At 37.5% G+C, this 19,483-nt stretch overlaps 1 protein-coding gene across 1 annotated transcript in view; it reads right to left on the reverse strand.

Moving 5' to 3' along the window:
- Positions 1 to 7,106, reverse strand: part of RPL15 (ribosomal protein L15) — a 30,228-nt gene extending 23,122 nt beyond the window's left edge. Inside the window, exons 1-2 of the mRNA XM_087692237.1 lie at positions 6,972 to 7,106; positions 6,749 to 6,878 (exon numbers count right to left, since the gene is read on the reverse strand). Of these exons, the coding sequence (XP_087548363.1) occupies positions 6,749 to 6,878; positions 6,972 to 7,028 (187 nt within the window). The 5' untranslated portion in view covers positions 7,029 to 7,106. The remainder of the gene's footprint in view (positions 1 to 6,748; positions 6,879 to 6,971) is intronic.
- Positions 7,107 to 19,483: the final 12,377 nt, after the last annotated feature.

The raw sequence follows: 19,483 nt of genomic DNA on the forward strand, positions 1-19,483 counted from the left end.
TCCAATCTTTACCTTTATGTTACCAATAAAGATTCACCTAGAGCGAAGACAGATAGACAGAAAAGCTTTATTATTATTAGACTTTGGAGCCACGACATGCTTCATAAACAAGAACTTTGCAAAGTAACATGGTATACACCTTCTAAGAAAAGAAAAGCTAGTATATGCAAAACTAATTGATGGTCAACCTCTTGCTTCGAGAGACATCAGGTATAAGACTCAACCCATAAAAGTCACCCTAAGGAGTCTTGTATCAAATATAGCCTTCAACATCATTCTTTGTCCAAATAGTCCCGTTGTTATTGGGCTACCCTAGCTAGAATTACATAACCCTAACATCAATTGGAGGTCTAGAAAGATTTGAACTAAGGCTAATGCAAGATAATAAAAGGAAGAATTCTCTATCAATATACATTGGGACAAAGGTGTTCATGCATCAAGCAAAGAAAAATCCATCCTTTTTTTGTAGGGATGAGTATGCAATGGGAGTGTGAGTCAGAAGTAGAGCAACAGCAGTGTTGAGTGTGAGAGTGAGAGAACCCCGAGATGAGTGTACCAGCTTGTCACGATACACAAAGAATAAAATGTATTTATATGTTAGGATACAAAATAAGGGTGTGTTCACACCCGTATAACTTTATACATGGAGATGAAGGGTCTTTACAACCGAAGGAACTTTACACCCAACAACCTCCCACTTAAAGGCCCAAAGTGGTACCTTTAAGCTAACCAACTCCCACTAATCGGATGCAATGCTCATGCTGAGCCTTTGCAAGACTCTTACTGAGAACATCTACAGGGTTATCTTGGATTTTGACCTTAGTCAGTGTGACAAGACCATCATCCAAGACCTATCGAATGAAGTGGTACCAAGCATCTATGTGTTTAGGACGTGCATGAAACATGGCATTCTTAGCCAGACATATAGCACTCTGGCTATCACAACCAAGCACTGGAGTACGTAAAGAGATACCAAGATACTTGACCAAACGGCCAAGCCAAATAGCTTCCTTAGAAGCTTCTGTGGCTGAAATATATTCAATCTCTGTAGTACTCAGTGCCATAATTTTCTGCAACTTTAAACACCAAGAGATAGCTATTATGGGAGCACTAGACTATGCTCAAGAGACTAGACTAGATGCAAGATTTGTTACAAGAATTCTGATTTCAAGATAATCCCAGGTAGGGGCACAAGATACAATGATAACTTAACAAGATACGGAAAATCCCACAACCCGAGACCGTAGGTATTGGATAATAGAACTCGATAGGATATGAAGGATCCCACAACCCGGGACCGTAGGTATGGATACAAGGTATCAAAATTACACGATCTCCCTCAACAGGGATGAACAAGATACAAGACAGTACTAGACAAGATCTCATACTACGAGATTACACACTGACAAGACAACAGGAGTATAATGGAAGACTAGATACCATGACTAGACAAGAACTAGAACTGGAACTCAAAGTTACTTACTTGAAGGTCTCAACTCCTTAAGTTCCCGAGACTAGCATTGGCAAGACTGAGGAGCTCTACGGTGAGCCCCTTCTTTTATAAGTGTTGGAGGGCAACTAAAGATCTTCTAGAATGTTTCATGATGACATCATCGATGATGCAAGCGATGACATGATATATCTTCTAGAGGATACTATGATGATATCATCGATTATGCAAGTGATGACATGGCATATCTTCTAAAAGGTTCTATGATGACATAGCAAGGATGGGTTTACATGGTTGGCTCAAGGATGTCCTGTTAAGGGTGTGTTCACATGGAGTGTGGATTCATATGGCATGAGCAAGAATTAATCCGTACACTTGATCATGGCATGTCCGTGGCATCACCCCCTCCTCTAGCGACGAGTTCCACCAGGAGCGGCTTGGTGGTTTAGTCCAAGTTTCGTTGGATTCCTCTCGTGAAATTCTTTAACTTTAAGAGGTGCTCTTTCGAGATATTCTGTAGGTTCCCAAGTGCAATCAATGATGTCATATCCTTTCCAATGAACAAGGTATTCCAATGGACCTCAGGAGATCCTCGAGTCTAAGACATGCTCGACCTCAAATTCTTCATAATCTTCAATCTAGACAGATGGTGGGGGATTAGATCTCTCCCCCCCCTTAGTGGTGAGCTATGGTATGACTCGAGCAAGGAAACATGGAAGACTGGGTGGATCTTCATGGTGCTGGGAAGTTGAAGCTGGTAAGCAACTGGATTAATCTAGGCTATGATAGTAAAGGGCCCAAATCTCTAGTGGTCTAGCTTGGTGGAGGGCCTTGTTGTTTGGAGGTTATGCCTGAGTAACCATATTTTATCACCGACTTTGTATGCTAGATATTGGAGACGATGCCGGTCCGCATAGCGCTTGAAATTCTGAGCCTTTTGGATTTGTTGCTTGAGTTCTTGGTGTATATCTACTAAGGTGTTGAGCTTTATCTCGGGCGGCAAGGTTTTTTACTTGATTGGAGAGATATACATCCATCCTGGACGCTGGCCATAGTTTGCAAAGAAAGGAGTTTACTTGGTAGATGCATGGATATTATTATTATAAGCAAACTCTGCAATGGGCAAGAGCTCAAACCAATCATTCTGATGGTAGTTGATGGTGCAGCAGAGATATTGTTCCAAGACTTGATTTACCCGTTCTATTTGACCATCGGTCTGTGGATGATTGACTATGGGTAACTTACCTTGGACTCCAAGGAGATTGCAAAGGCTCTTCCAAAAACTAGATATGAATTGGGAACCCTAATCGCTAATGATGTCATCTAAGAGTCCATGTAATCTAAAAATGTATCTTAGGAAGAGTCTAGTGGTAGCTGCACTTATGATGGTCATGGTGGTAGGGATGAAATGTGTCATTTTTGTGAACCTATCTACCACAACAAATGATGGATAGTTTTCTGAGCTGAGAGTGAATGCGCAAAGAGTTGAGAGCAGTAGAGAGGAGAGTGAGCACGACACTTATGTTCAGTACAAAAAGACTACTGTACCACTTCTAGATTTTGAATATATATAAAGTACAAGTGAAGGGTGCGTTCACACCTGAACACCGTAAAATGCACAATGCGCCTTTATTCCCAACAACCTCCCACCTGAAGGCAACGTGCCTGAAAGAATCAGCTAAGTCTATGTATGTACAAAGCTGAAAGACATATATACTATCCAATCCCCATCATCTGGCGGCAATGAGCAAACTGCTCTCGGCTGGAAGACCCTTCGTGAGGTCATATGTACCTTGACAAGCTCAATGCCCTTGCTGTCAAGTACATCCCTGATAAAGTGATACTTCACCTGTATGTGCTTTGTCTTCGCGTGAAAGACAGGATTCAATGCTAACATGATAGCACTCTAATGTCACAATGGAGGATAGGAACCTCTGTAATCCCAATCTCTCTCATTAGACGTGAAAGCCATAAAGCCTCTTTGCATGCCTCCGTGGCAACCACATATTCAGCCTCTGCAGTAGTAGACAATACAACACACTTTTGCAGCCTAGATATCCAAGTGATTGCTCCTCCTATGAATATGAACACATATCCTAAAGTAGACTTCCTGCAGTCAGGATGGCCAGCGTAGTCTGCATACGTGAAACCGTTAACAGATGACTTCTACTTACCAAAGCAGATACACAAATCCTTTGCGCCCTTAAGGTATATCATGATACCCTTCACTACATCCCAATGCTTTTGCCACGATATGTCATGTATCTGCTAACCACTCCCACTGCAAATGCAATGTCCGAACGTGTAGCAACCATAGCATACATCAAGCTACCAACAGCGGGTATCTTGGCCATTTTAGCCTTTCCATCATCTAATGTAGGGCTGTCATATGCACTAAGTTTCACATATGGAGGCAATGGTACACTAATGTCTTTCCCCCCCTCCATATTGAAACGCTGCAAAACTTTTATAACATACTCCTATTGTGACAGATAAAGAAGACCCTTTGATTTGTCTCTAAGTATACATATGCCAAGAATGTGATTTGTCTCACCAAGGTCTTTCATATCAAAGCTATTATGTAGACTCTGCTTCAAGGAGTCCAAGGCATGAACATCCTTGCCTACAATCAGCATGTCATCCACATACAAAACCAAGAGAACAAGGCTGTCATCTGCTACCTTCTTAGTGTATAAGCAGTGAGCAACTTGAGAATGATAAAATCCCTGAGATTGCATGAATGTATCAAATTTATGATATCATTCTCATGGTGCCTGCTTCAACCCATACAGACTCTTGTGGAGTTTACATACCATGTGCTCTTTTCCCTTTGCAACAAAACCGTCAGGCTCCTACATATAGATCTCTTCATGCAGATCACCATGTAAGAAGGCGGTTTCTACATCCATCTGTATGAGTTCCATATCCTCAAATTGCAACCAAGCCCAAGATGGTTCACAAAGTAGTCATTTTGACTACATGAGAAAAGATTTCATCAAAATCAATTCCATGTTCTTGCTTGTACCCTTTAGCAACCAAGCACGCCCTGTACTTGGGCAGTATCCCAACCCAATCCCCATGCATCACTATTGTTCATCATCTCCAGCTGCTACTATGACCATTTGCTGCTGCCGCCCTGATTATCTAGAGACTGCCGTCATCTGCATTTGGTTCTAACCATTGAGAACATCATCTAGTGCTGCATTTGCTTCAGATTGGAGCCGCCCAACCTGTTGTTTACCACTGTGGCCTGCTAACATCCTAAGCCATATCATCAACACCAGCAGCCAGGTGCTGCATCTTCGAGTTGTCAACATCCTTCGTCATCTGGAGATTGTGGCCAAGCAGCACATTGATGTGTTTACCTTCTCCAATATTATAGATTTGTTTGTTTTGGTTTCCAGTCTGCTCCCTGCAGTTCACAGCCGCCTGCATCAGTCTATTGCATCGACTGGCCCACAACTGCTGCATTTCATTACCCTCAGCTCTACTCTACCACATACTCATCTTCTACTTTGACACAATGGTTGCTGCACCCATGTTCCATCTCCGGAGGACAACACTCCCTCAGCCACTCCCACAAAAGCCATCAGCTGTTGGACTGCTCAGCCTTTGAGCATTGTGTACATTCATTCAATCATTCATTATTCAGCATTCAGAATTCATTTAGTTTCACTTTCATTCTTCAGTTTTGCTTTTTGTGTTAGTGTCTTTGTTTACTGTGTCCTAGTTATTTTTCTAATCTGCTGAGACCAACTGCATGCAAGGTTTCCTAGATTTTGGTACTTCAGCCAACCTTGCTGATCTAAGTAGCTGAATGAGCAGAGAGGCAATGAAACTTGCCAAAATAACTGCTCTGCATTGATCATGCTTATCATGATCTTCTATGCAAACAGTAGAGATTCTTGCCTGCAGCATAGCTACTGGTGCATCATCTAGAAACAAAAATAACCATTAATAACAGTACAAAAGCCAACCTTGCTTTATCTGCTGATCTAAGTATCTGAATGAGCAGAGAGGCAATGAAACTTGCCAAAATAACTGCTCTGCATTGATCATGCTTATCATGATCTTCTATGCAAACAGTAGAGATTCTTGCCTGCAGCATGGCTACTGGTGCATCATCTAGAAACAAAAATAACCATTAATAACAGTACAAAAGCAGGAAAGTACTGCTGATATATTAAAAGCCAACTGGACATGATGGATCGACTACCTAACACTCCATGTGTGAGTTCTTGATTCTTTCCATGAGGCAAAGGAATGCACCTGTAATGAAATTGGATGGAACTTTTAACAAGACTTGAGTATGCATTTCAAAAATAATCCTCATACCTAGTTTTCTCTGGGTCATATGTCTGAAAACAAATCTTTTCCATTGCAGCCTTTTCAGATGTGGGCTAGAACATGGGGATCTACCTGATACTCCCAAGTATAAGGCCTGACATTGAGCATGCAACTACATGACGGAGACATCCTTTAGAACTAGCAAAGTGTCTAGTCTCAAGAAGTAGAACCTATAGAACTAGCAAAAACTAGTGTTAGAACTAGCAAAGTGTCTAGTATCAAGGAGAAGAACCTATAGAACTAGCAGAATTTAGTGTCTAGTTTCTAGAAGTATACTCAGTCACCTATTTTAAATTCATTCTTAACAAGTGTACCATATTCATATAAATTGGAAAATGATTCACAGGTGTACGCAGCATCTCCCCTCCCCAAATCTTTCACTCATACATGAGAGGGACCTCACCGCATTGGTTAAACTGGAAAATGGTTCACAAGTAAACACAGCATCTCCCCTCCCCATCTCTATCACTGAAACATGAGAGGGACCTCACAACATTGTGCTCAGCTGCTTAGGCTTTCCGTTGTCCTGTTATTCCTTTCCAACGTGAGACACTCCATGGAAAGTCATTTTTAGTTCTTGAATTATTGTTTTGCAAGTTGAGACATTCCAGCGAATTTTGTTCCCAAGTTATTCTCATTTCTTTCCAAACGTGAGATACTCCCTGTTCTTGTTCTTCTGTTATTCAAAAATTATTAATGTACCTAAATCTAAATTGATGTTATTGTTTTCCAGGTTGAGATACTCAACAGAAATTGGATTTCAAAAGGAAATACTCCATGGATTATTGTATTCTGATCTCATAGGCCCAGGGGACGATAAGAGGACCTCAATACACCTCTCTCTCTCTCTCTCTCTCTCTCTCTCTCTCTCTCTCTCTCTCTCTCTCTCTCTCTCTCTCTCTCTCTCTCTCTCGTACAGACACAGAAATAAGCGCAGTGAGACAGACAGACCTGTGGAGGCGTGAATCGAAGGAAGGACGGCATTTCTGCTGCCGGGACGGACCAGGCGGCCTGGAAGGCAGAGGGACTGGCCCTGAATGAAACTGGACTGAGATAGCCCCAGGGTCGAGGTTTGTCCAAACTGGCGTGCAAGAAGACAAGCAATAGTCACATTAGCCGCAAAAAGGCTCGAGGGATCACAAAATTTCAACACGGGAAACGCGCAGGGCCTTGCCTTGAGGGAGGCTTGAGAAGGGAGCAGGCCCGAGGCTGCTGTGGTAGCCAGTGCCATTTTCTCCCGGGAGAGGAAGAGAGTGCGTGCGTGAATGTGGATAAGTCGACAGCTATTCCCGTAACATTCATTTATAGTTGGAGGACTTGCGATCGTTCCTATAGCAAGCAACTGGTGTTGTGTAATTGTAGCTTGCATCCCTTCACGATTTTAAGTTTGTTCAGTTTTACAAGAAACTAGGTGAGGATTCTCTCACTGCTTTGTGTGGGTATTCTCTCCGTGCTTCACTACGGGTTTCGAAAGCACATTTCATGTGGCAAGAGCGTTCATGGGAGGTTGAAATAAGAAACATAATCCGAACTTCCAAAGCTTTGACATCTTAAACTAATACAATATTGAATGCATGAAAATGCAATATATAGGGATGTGACACTCATTGATGTATGTGGAGTGAAAGACCAACATTAACAAAATCAAGCTTAAATTATATCTCTAAAGAAACATTGTGACCATTTCTCAAAGTTTTTCAAAGACAAACACATTTAATAGTGATTTCTATTCACATTGAGCCTACAATAGCATGCATATTATCCTCACATATTGAGCTAATAACATCACATAAATTTGAGAACCCATAAACTACATGGAGAATTACTTCTTCTTCTTCTCTTACCTCTCTCTGTGTCTCTCTTTCTCATAATTAATGATTAATAACAAATGCACATAATTTTATATGTGTGTAATATGTTACTTAAAATATAATTATATTTTTATTGATGATTAATTATTAGTATTTAAATAATTATATTAAATATTTACTCATTATAATATCATAATTATTAATTAAAATGATAATATATTAATAAATATTATATGTATATATATATATATATAAACTTATTCATTAATTGTTATGTGTTGTATATCTTTTATTAAAAATTAATAACATATTAATAGTATTAAATACATAATCAATCATGTTAATATATTAATAATTATAATTATTATAAGTATAATTAAATATTAATTATACATATGCATATTAATAATAAGTTAATTCATTTTTACCTCTTCTTATTTTTCATATGTTTGTGTGTGTGCACGTGCACATGTTGCCAAGACACTAAGTGTCTAAAGTCTAAAAACAAACAAGTTATTCAATGTTACAAGATTTTAGTGTGCCTATGGGATGAATTATTCATTGATTTACGTGACCTATCAAGAGTAAGTAAGTAAATGACATAGTGTAAACCGTCAATTCATATGCTCAATATCTAAATGACCAAAATTAAATTATTAGATACTATTACCGATGTACCAAGACTTATTTTGAGTGGTACAAGTCTTCTAAGCCAAAAATATATAAAAAAATAACTCGTTTACAAAAGAACTATTCTAATGCATTTACAAAATAATATCAAAATACATGTTTCCAGGCTATTCTAGAGAGATTTTTGCAATTTTACCTATGTTGGCTTATCAATCAGGTTTGTTCACTTCAATTTAAGTACCTTAATGACCCTATTCTGAGTTCATATATAAAAGTTATGGTCGAAATAAGTTGCAACCAAGCATTAAAAAAACGAATATATGAAAAGTAAAAAGGTAAAAGGCATGAAAAGCAAGCCTTAACTGCTTAAATGGTTATAAATGGAGATTTGAGTCATTATTACAAGCCTAGGTAAATAAACAAGTGATTTACTACTATGATTAACAAGGATGAAGTAAAAGACAAGTGAATTCTGCCTCTTTACAAATGCCTTTAGCCCAGAAAGGCCTACCTATAATAAGAGGTTATTTTTGGAATGAATCTAAAGATATCTTTACCTATTAGTGTAGGTGAAAACTAAAAGTTTTCATTTGTACTTGTTGTTGTAATTTCTTTAGGACCATTAAGAGTGGTATTAAGCTATCATCTCAAACAAAGTTTACCTAAGCTATCATCTTAGATGTAGAGTATTTAGCTTGAAGGGATTATTGCAGTTGTGCATAAGAGTAATACAATTGCTTGTTAGGTATATATTTTCCATGTGTTCTACAATATATCCAAGAGTACTTGTTTGAGTATTTATTTCTTCAATTTGCCTTTTCTTTCCCTTGATCCCCAATGGATTTAGGCCTAGACCTTTTCAATCCCCAACATTTGGTAAACCCAATGTGAAAGACTTACCTTAGAGTTTATAAGATGGGCTAACCTTGGAGTCTATAAGATGGGAAAACCAGTTGAAGATGAAGTTGTTGTTAGGACAATAAATATTAGAGATTCCATGAGAACCTCTAAATTAATTAAACATGAAGAGGTTATCATTAGGGCTCTGCAAGAAGTGACTGTAGAGATGAAGAAGTTTGACTGCAAAAGTATTTCCAACTTCTTTACTTCTATTTATAGAAGCTAGAGCTGGCTAGTGTATCGATGCCGATATATTTATCCATATGAATATGCAAAATTTCACTTTTTTCTTATAGTCAGTTACATATATAAGTGATTATATTAGGGAATGTAGATTAGAAGAGGAAATTGTAATTGATTTTCTAAGTGTAATATTGCTTTGGAAATACTAACAAGGCAAAATAGTTAGGTATCCCCAAAGATAAATAAAACTGAAGTGATTGGATACACTTAGCAATTATTAGTAAAAGCAAGCCTCTTAAACTAAGAAAAGTAAAAGCCCAAAATGATGCTTTTCACAATTCTTAAGTATAAAAAGAAAAGGAATACAACTCATAGAAAATGTACATAAGGGAGGTGCTCACTCATGCATGGGAGCAAGCCTCTTAAACTACGAAAAGTAAAAGCCCAAAATGATGATTTTCACAATTCTTAAGTATAAAAAGAAAAGGAATACAACTCATAGAAAATGTACATAAGGGAGGTGCTCACTCATGCATGGGGAAAGATTATACCCTTTCTCTTGTTATGCACTTTTATCTCTATCATTATATTGCTTCATGGTGTATTCTCTCAATTTTGGATTAGTTATTGTTATCGCATAGTGAAGGTGGATAGCATCTAATAATATCGAAAGATATGCCACATGCAACAAATACTTTGTTACTTTATATGCACTTCTCGTATTTTTGGATTGATGAAAGCTTTCCTATGACACGTTTTCTTGACTTTATTCTCTTTAATTTGCACATGCTCGCATTTTTGGACTTTTCTATTGATTTACAAATTATTTATGATATAGAAAACATAGAGGATTTACCCAATGTTTTTGGATATATAATATCATTGCTTGTTATAGTGTGTTGCATTTTTTGTGCATAAGCTCCTTAACTCTTATTCTAATCACTCTCTTTCCCTTAGATATACACTTCTCAAGAAAACTCTCACCCCTCCTCATTTGGAGCCTTGCTTAGAAGCCTCCTAGCTATTAGCTGATGCTAATCGAAATGTGTAATTTCTTGTCTCCAAACATGCCAGTTTGCACTTCAACAATAATGTTGCCTATGAAGTTAATTTTAAGATAATTTTATTACATAATATCCAAAATGACTAGACTAGTAAACCAAAGTTACATACAGGACAAGGTACTATGGTGAAAAGCATAGACTGGAGAATAAGTAGATGAGCAAACACTATGCACAATGTATGAGAGAGAGAGAGAGAGAGAGAGAGAGAGAGTATGGAAAGTAGAGTGATTTGTAGTTGCTAATCTCATTGCTAGTAGTTGTATATATACATGGTACATTAAATGAGGTAGGTGAGCTCCTATTCTCAATATCTAAGATATTTATAATAAGGATCACTATGGGATCATTTTTTCCACATGTTGCGTATCCTTATCTTATCCAAACTTTATCCTGACATCCCCCCTCAAAAGGATTTTATAGAAAATATAATTGAACACATCTTAATACAATTGGAAAAAAAAGGAACACCACTGAAGATCTAATTTACATCCATGAAGTCATGATTTGTATCCATCTATGAAGTCATATCACGTTTCCCTCCCCCCTAGAGCATACAAAGGCATTGCATTGAAATTTTGTGCTCTAAGTGTGGAACTAATTTGGTGAGAAAGTCAGTTGGATTGTCAGAAGAGGGTACATAATCAAGGGTGATATGAGAGTTTTCCACTAACTCTCTTACAAAATGATATCTCGTGTCAATATGGCGAAGTATAAGACTTAATTTGGGGCATTGAAACACAGAGACACATGCTTTATTGTTGTCGGTGAAGATGGGGATTTGTTAAGGGTGGTATCCAAACCTGATATCCTCCAGGAGTTTCTTAATGTAGATCACTTCTTGGGCTGCCATGCTACATGCCACATATTCGACTTTCGTAGTAGAAAGTGCTACTGAGGGTTGTTGCTTAGTATTCCAAGAGATAGGACCACTTGCTAGAGTAACAATTAATCCAGTGAGAGTTCTTATGGTATCAAGGTCTCCACCCCAATCTGCATGCAAATATGTCTTTAAAAGAAATGCATTGTGTTCTTTAGAAAAACATAGTCCCATATGAGATGTAGCCTTGAGATATCTCAAGACTCTTTTTTAACTGCTTCCAATGCACATACATTGGTTGATGCATAGCCTTGGAAAGAATGTGTCATGCATAAGACAAGTTTGGACAAGTGCAAGTAATCAAATACCTTAAGTATCCAAGTGCTTCCAAGTAGGGTATCCTTTCCATTTCACTAGCTTGCTCGATGGAGATAGAATGAGATGAAGATGGATTGAGCTGGAGATTATGAGCAAGAGGAGTGACCATGGGATTACAATTTTACATGGAATAGTGGGAGAGAATAGTCATGATATAGGTATATTGATGCATTTTTATGGATGTAGGTGATTGATCAATTTCAATGCCAATATAGTAATGCATGGGAGCATAATCTGTTATAGCAAATTAGGAGGATATTATAGATTTGGCTTTTGACATTGCATAATAAGAGTTAGCTAGGATATGAATATCATCGACATAGTGGCCTAGGATAATGATCGATTTACCTTGAATGAGAACATAAATATTATGATCTATATTCAACCATCTAAACCCATGTTGTACTAAGTGAGTACGAATGCGAGTGTACCATTTCTTTGGTGCCTATTTCAAGCTATACAAAGCTTTATGTAAAAGACAAACGTGGTTAGAAAATTTGGGATCTACAAAATTAAAAGGCTAGGATATATAAATTTATTCATCTAAGTGACCATGTAAGAAAGCAATTTTGACATCAACATGATGCAAAAGTAATTAAAAAATGAGCAGCCATGAAAACTAATACCCGTAAGGAAGTCATGGAAAGCACTAGAGAGAATGTACTTCCATAATGAAGGCCTTCTATCTTTTTGAAACTGCGAGCTACCAAGTGCGCTTTATACTTGGCAATGGTATTGTCTAGTTTGAGCTTTTTTCAAAGTATCCATTCGTAGTTGAACATTGATTGCCCAGGAGGAAGAGGGACCAATGTCCAAGTGTGGTTTTGAAAAAGAGCCTTGTACTCTTCAAGCATAATGACTTGCCAATAAGGAGCTTCAGGACTTCTAAGTGCTTGAGTGATGGATGGACAATTTAGTGGCTCTAGAATGTTGTCACATGAAGTGGACTTCTTGCTTGGCCAATTACAATATTAGCATGGATATAGAGGTCATCCAAGCTCTTGTAGCATGGAGTGGGTAAGGATATGGACTTCATCTTCTTCAAAGTCAGATGAGCTGAAGAGAGTAATGGGCTTGAAGGAGAAGATGGGAGATGGAGAATGAAGATCGGTAATAATGAGGGCAGTTTGGGGTGAAATGCTATTGGTGGAAGACATTGCAACTATCCTTGTTGACCTATGAAGTCCTTTGATAGAGTTAGAGGTATCTTTTCTTCCCTAAATCCTTACTGTTGTTTGACTAAATTGCTCAGGAGTGGAAGAGGACAAATGAGATTTCTTGGGAGGTGAAGACAATGAGGATGGGTGAAAAGATGAGGTTCTAATTAATGTTTGTTGCGTATAGTCTACGGATATATCTGCATTCTAATGATCAATCTGAGCTAGAAGGGATGTAAGTTTGAGTGTTTAGCTAAAGAGCTAGTATTGTAGTGATTAGGGGATGGATTTTTTAATGAGAGAGGAGCTGGTAATGGCATAGGGGCAAGCTCAACATGTGTGGATATTGAAGATGGACTACTTGGTTAAATGAATTTGCACATCTATACTTAACACTCCGTGGTCATTATGATCCTCACATGGCCAGTGACTTATCACTTATTATATTTAGTTTGTTACACCTATATACAGCTAGCATTATTATAGCACCAATCGATTAGTATAGTCAATTATGCATTGTTTGACCGACTTAGTAGGCCAATTCCTTTTATATTGTATATTATCTATATTTTATGTACATTTTATTGTGTGAAAAAAAAAGAAGAAAAAACTTTCCTCTTGTGTTCTTGAGTGAGCTTCCTCTTGTGTGTACGGTATGTGTTGTGCAACAGCTCAAGCAAGTCCCCCCACCATGCAATTTGTGACATAGTATCAAAGCAACACCATGAGAAAGGTTGGTTTTGAAGGCTGAAGTGGAGGAAAAGAAGCAAAGATTTGAGCAAGCAAGCAACAGATAAGAAGCTCTCCCATTCTTCCACTCTTTCTCTTGGACAGTGTTTGTGGAGACACTAGAAGCAAGGCAAAGTAAAAATCTTAGATTGTTGTGAGATTTGGTGTACAAGCAAAATACTATATATTTTGCAAACTAAGGTTTTTTTCACAGCTTTTTTGGCTATTTGAGGCATTTTCGAGCCTCATTTTAGGTCTGGAATGTTGCGGACAATAGTTTTAGGGTATATTGCAAGCTCGATTGTATCGACCGAAAGAGGATGCACTTTTTTGGCATTTGAGGCCATTTCAAGCTCCATTTTAGACCCACAAGATTGTAAACAACAGTTTCAAGGTATACTGCAAGTTCGATTGTGTTGATTGAAAGAGGATGCACAAGTTAAAGGCTTCAAATCTGTAAGTTTTGAGGTGTTTGTTTGGAAGCAAACACAAGTTTTATTTGCTAACAGATTGCCAATTATATGTATTATTGAGCAGTAGTGAAAAAAGGCTACTTCGTATGTTATTGTGCACTTGTAAAAAGTTGTAGAAGACTTGCTTATTGTTTTATATCAATTTTGTGATAATGGTAGAGAACTGTGGAAAGCCCATCATTGAGAAGTTGGACAAGAAAAACTACCCATCATAGAAGTTTCACGTGACAAACTTTGGTTTAAAAAAATAAGCTAAAGTTAAGTAATCATGTGACTGCAAAAAAATTAAAGGCGTAGAAATAATGGAATGCAAAAAATAAAAAAGTAATGTATTGGCTTTTTGCAATCATTAATAACACTATGTGAAAGATTCAACTCAAGCAAGAGTTGAATACTTGGAAGAAAGAGAATATGTCTATAAATGAGTATGTTTTAAAAGTGAGAAGCATTGTAGATGCCTTTGTAGCTATTGATGCAATGCCTGATGATGGTGATTTGGTTTCATCTACTTTGGGTGGCCTTAGAATCCTTTGTTACTTCTATGTATATACAAAAACCGTTTCTAGTTTTTGATGAGTTGGTCCCTCTCATGATCACTGAAGAGATCAACATCTAGAGTGAATCATCTAAAAGAAGTGGTGAATAGGTTCAAGCATTTTACTCAAGTTTAAGAAGGGGACATAGTAGATTCTCTTCAAGAGGCTGTGATATGGGACGTGCTAGTGATAACTAATAAAACAGGTTAAATCAATAATTTGATGAAGTGCAGGTTTCAGGAGGTCATGAAAACTTTAAAGGTAGGGGGAGCTCTAGAAGAAGAGGTGGACGTGGTAGAACAAATTTTCTAGTAAGTCTTGTATTATTTATCATTATTGTGGCAAAACAAGTCATATTGTAGCCCATTGTTATGCTAAGAATGATGATACTTGTATGATAAATTATAACAAAGAAATTATGTATCATCTTCATGATAAAATGAAGATAAAAATGAGCATCTATTTGTTATGTAGCATATGATGAATATTGTTATAAGAAAGGGGACACATGATTATGTATGGTATGTTGATTCAAGTTTATCTAATCATATGACCAGTCATGTTGAATGATTTGGAGAGATGCAATATTTACAAAATCTAGGTTATGTGCAGAGATGGGTGATGATTCATGCTACCCAGTCTCACACATTAGAAAAGTTTATTTATCCTTGCATGATGATCGAACAAAGAGTCTATTGGATGTATTACATATGCCATCCATCACAAAAAATTGTGTCTTGGTTAAATGGTAGAGCAAGGGTTGCAAGTTTGATTTAATATAAAAGGCTGCTTTGTGGAAGATTTTAATGATAAGTGCAGGTTGGTCACAAAAGGAAGTAGAGTTAGTCATGTGTTCACTTTAGATATTGGAATTCTTGCTATGAATGTTGCTAAGTATGCTAAAGAAAAATGAGTGGTTACAGACATTGAAACATAACACAGATATATTGGACATGCAAATATACAAAGGCTAAAATTAATGCAATTAGGCCAAGATAACCTTTCTCACATAATAGAGATGTGAGCAAGAATATACTTGATGTTCTGCATAGAAATTTTGGGGGGGGCCTACACAAAATATATCTCTTAGTAGCAACAAATATTTTATCACTTTTATTGATGATTGTTCAAGAAAGCTGTGGTTTTATTTCGTGACGGAAAAAAGTGATGTATTTGAACACTTCAAAACTTTCAAGGTTGTTATTGAAACATAAATAGGCTTAAAAGTTAAGTGCTTGAGGTTAGATGGACGGGGAGAGTATTTCTCTAATGAGCTCAATGACTTCTTGAGATCTCATGGGATAAAGAGACAGTTTACTTGTAGATATACCCCATAGCAAAATGGGGTTGTAGAAAGGAAAAATAGCCATATTGCAGAAGTTGCACGGGCATTGATGGGGCTGAAAAGAATATGCCGAAATATTTTTAATCTGAAGATGTTTATACTACTGTCTATATTGTGAATAGAACTCCCGTAGTTGTAGTTCATGAGATGACCCCCAAAGAATGCTTTATAGGTAAGAAGCCTGATGTGTTACACTTGAAAGTATTTGGTTGTATTGCATATGTTCATGTACCAGATGAGCTATGGAAAAAGCTTAATCCAAATGCTGAAAAATAAATTTTTATTGGATACTTTTTAGAGTAAAAAGGATATTGTTGTTATAACCTTGTCACACGTGAGTTTAGAGATGAGTAGGGATATTATTTTTTATGACATGAGCAGTTAGTATGCATCTAGTGATGCATTGGATGTTCATGATCATGATCATGATAGCTATGTATAGAAAGAAAAGAAAGAATCACAGAGCCTTAGTGGACCAAAAACATAATCTAGTACTATATCTATAGTTAGCCCTTGGTCTATGAGACTAGGGATTAGTCCCATATCTTTAGGTGTATCTACTAGTATTGTAGATAAAGACAAAGGAAAAAATAAAGTATTAGATGATAATGATGCATTTGCTAGTCTTTTGGAGTTTGATTGAGATTCTAGTGGTTTAGAGAGTTTGGATGATAAGCTTGTTAGTTCCACAACATCAGGTATGCAGAGAGCACATGGCAATGTAAAGGCTCCACTAAGTGATCTAGTTGTACACAGGTCTAGCAGGGTCAAATACCATGTTGAAAGATTTGGTTTTGGGGCTTATAAAACTCACCATTATACTTATATGGTAAAGGCAGTTGAGGATGCATGGTGAATTGCAAGAAGAGGTGTATATGGAGTAGCTGGCAGGTTATAAGGATTTAGAGCATCCCACATATATGTGTAGGTTAAAGAAGGTGCTCTATGGGCTGAAGTAAGCACCTAGAGCATGGTTTAACAAGATAAGAGAATATCACTTAATTAATGTGAGAAAGGGAGATGCAGGTTTGATTATCATGCTTATATATGTGGATGACTTGATCATTACATGTGACAATGACAATGGGATCGTAGAAGTTAAAAACTATTTGAAGAAGAAGTTTGAGATGAAGGATCTGGGTGAGGTAAGATTCTTTCTTGGTATTGAGGTGATCAAATGTGATGATTGTATATGATAGTTCCAAAGGTAGTATGGATTAGATATGTTGTCCACATATGGTATGACAATATATAAGCCTATTTCAATGCCATTGGAGCAAAATGTAAAGTTGAGTGCTAATGTTGGGGATGAGATAGAAGACCCAACTATGTTCAGGAGGATACTAGGGAGTCTGATTTACATGACTATCACAATGCCAAGCTTGAGTTATGATATTGGCCTTATTAGTCAGTTTATGTAAATGCCTAGAAGGCCTCATTTAGATGCAATTAGATATATATCGAGGTATGTGAAGTCCACTTTGCAATATGGACTTTTTTATGAGGTAGGTAAGGATATATATGTGTTTGGATACATATATGTAGATCGGATTGGTAGCATGTGTGATAGAAGATCTACCAACATATTCATGTATGGCAGCATGTGAGGTGGGATGGCTGCAAAAGTTATTGGGTGATTTACATGTGTAGGGAGATGGTCCAGTTGTCATTCACTATGACAACATGAGTAGCATATAGCTAGCTAGAAACCCAGTATTCTATGCTAGGATAAAACACATTGAGGTGCATGGGTGTAGAGAAGCTTAAAAATTTTTGAAGCTTACTTGGAGTTACAGAGATATAATTGATCTTGAGAGGGAGTGTAGAAATGGCAATTGATGATGGACCGCTTGGTTAGATGGGTTTGCATGTCTACGCTTAGCACGTCAGTGGTCATTATGATCCTCGCATGGCCATTGACCTATCACTTATTATATTTAGTTTGTTGACAACTGGCATAGTTATAGTGCCAGTTGATTAGTATAGTTAATTATGCAATGTTTGACTTGGTAGGCCACTTTTCTTCATATTGTATATTATCTATACTTTGTGTACATTGTATTATGTGAAAAAGACGAAGAAGAAACTAGCAAGAAAATGTTTTGGCCTCCATCTTTTCTCTTGTGTATATTGTGTATGTTTGGCATAATAGCTCAAGCAAGTCTCCCCTCCATGCGATTCGTGATAGGAGTTTGTTTGGATACCCCACAACCTATGATTGACTTGGTTTAGACTAGAAATGATGGAAAGTCTGCCTTGCTACATTGAGATAGTGATGATGAGGATTAGGTGTGGAGTGGAGAGGAGAAGAAGGCATTGAAGTCAGGTAGGTAGTAGCAGACGTGGAGTTAAATTGTGATTTGGAGGGAAGATTTATATTATTTTGCCCTTTGCTAAACCTTGGAGGTATTAAATGTCCTTGCACATGTGGAAGGGGTTTGTCCCATGTATGTGTATTGGAGATCTTATGGGAAGAGAAGCGGGAAGATAATATGCAGCACTCGGAATTGGATGTGTGATTGGCAAGGGATGAACTAGAAGATGTTGTTTCAAAGGGTGCAATTGGATAGAGAGTAAGAGATTGAGAGTTTGTAGTGGTTGAGAAGGCATGGAAGATATTAAGTTTGTTAATGGTAGCACTCCTACCATAGATAACAAGTTTGTTCTCTAGGTCATTAAATCTGTAGGCTGTGGCCATAAGGTTTACCATATCTAGTGAAAACAAGCTGTGTGGCTCTTCATGAGAATTTTGATTTGTGGTTTGTGTTGAGATTAGAAAGGTAGTGCATCCAAATATCTTCAAATGTGATAAGTTAGGAGGGTGGTCAAACCATAATTCATAGGGAGTGTGATTGTGAAGGGAGGTAGAATACAACCTGTTTTGGAGATAAGTTGCTATAGCAATTGCTTCTTTCCAATATTCTTTGTCAAGATGGGTCACTGATAGCATAGCTCTTGCAGCATTTATAGAAAACTGCAGTTCTTACGTTCAACAACTCCATTTTGTTGTGGATGATACGGTATGGTAAGCTCGCGATGAATTCCAAAGGCTTTGTAGTAGTCTTCAAACTCATTGGATGCATACTCTACTCCATTATTCGTCCATAGAGCCTTGATTCATAACTCATTTTTAGTCTCCACTGGAACTTTGAAAATATTGTGACTTCCCCGTGAGAATATATACAACAATATATCTAGAGTAATCATTAATTAGTATCATGAAATATTTTGCTCTGATAAGTGATGCAAGATTGATAGGACCACAAATGTTGGAATGTACTAGTTGAAGGGGTTGAGTTGTACTTGAATGAGATTTAGAGTAGGGAAGGTGTGTGGCTTTGCTTAGAGCACAAGCTTGACAAAATGAAAGTTGAGAGATAGAGGGTGGGATGTCCATGACAAGTTTCTTGTGGGTAAGTTGTTGAAGAACATATTGAGAGGCATGACTAAGTTAAAAGTGCCATAGGAGAGAGTCTTGATGTGAGCTAGAGAGCGAGGTCGAATTAGAGGAAGCATTGGTAGGAGGTTTAAGAATTGAGTAACCAAGTGTGTAAAGTGTGCCTAATTTTGGACAAGTGAGTTTGAGAAAGAAAGAAAGAAAGAAAGTTATATTAACGTCTTCTAAAGACCAAAACTGGCCTATGAGACAAACTGTGATACAAC

Source organism: Lygodium microphyllum, chromosome 2 (assembly GCF_053477565.2).
Source record: "Lygodium microphyllum isolate KBCC chromosome 2, Lygodium_microphyllum_v1.1.10, whole genome shotgun sequence".
Lineage (NCBI taxonomy): Eukaryota > Viridiplantae > Streptophyta > Polypodiopsida > Schizaeales > Lygodiaceae > Lygodium > Lygodium microphyllum.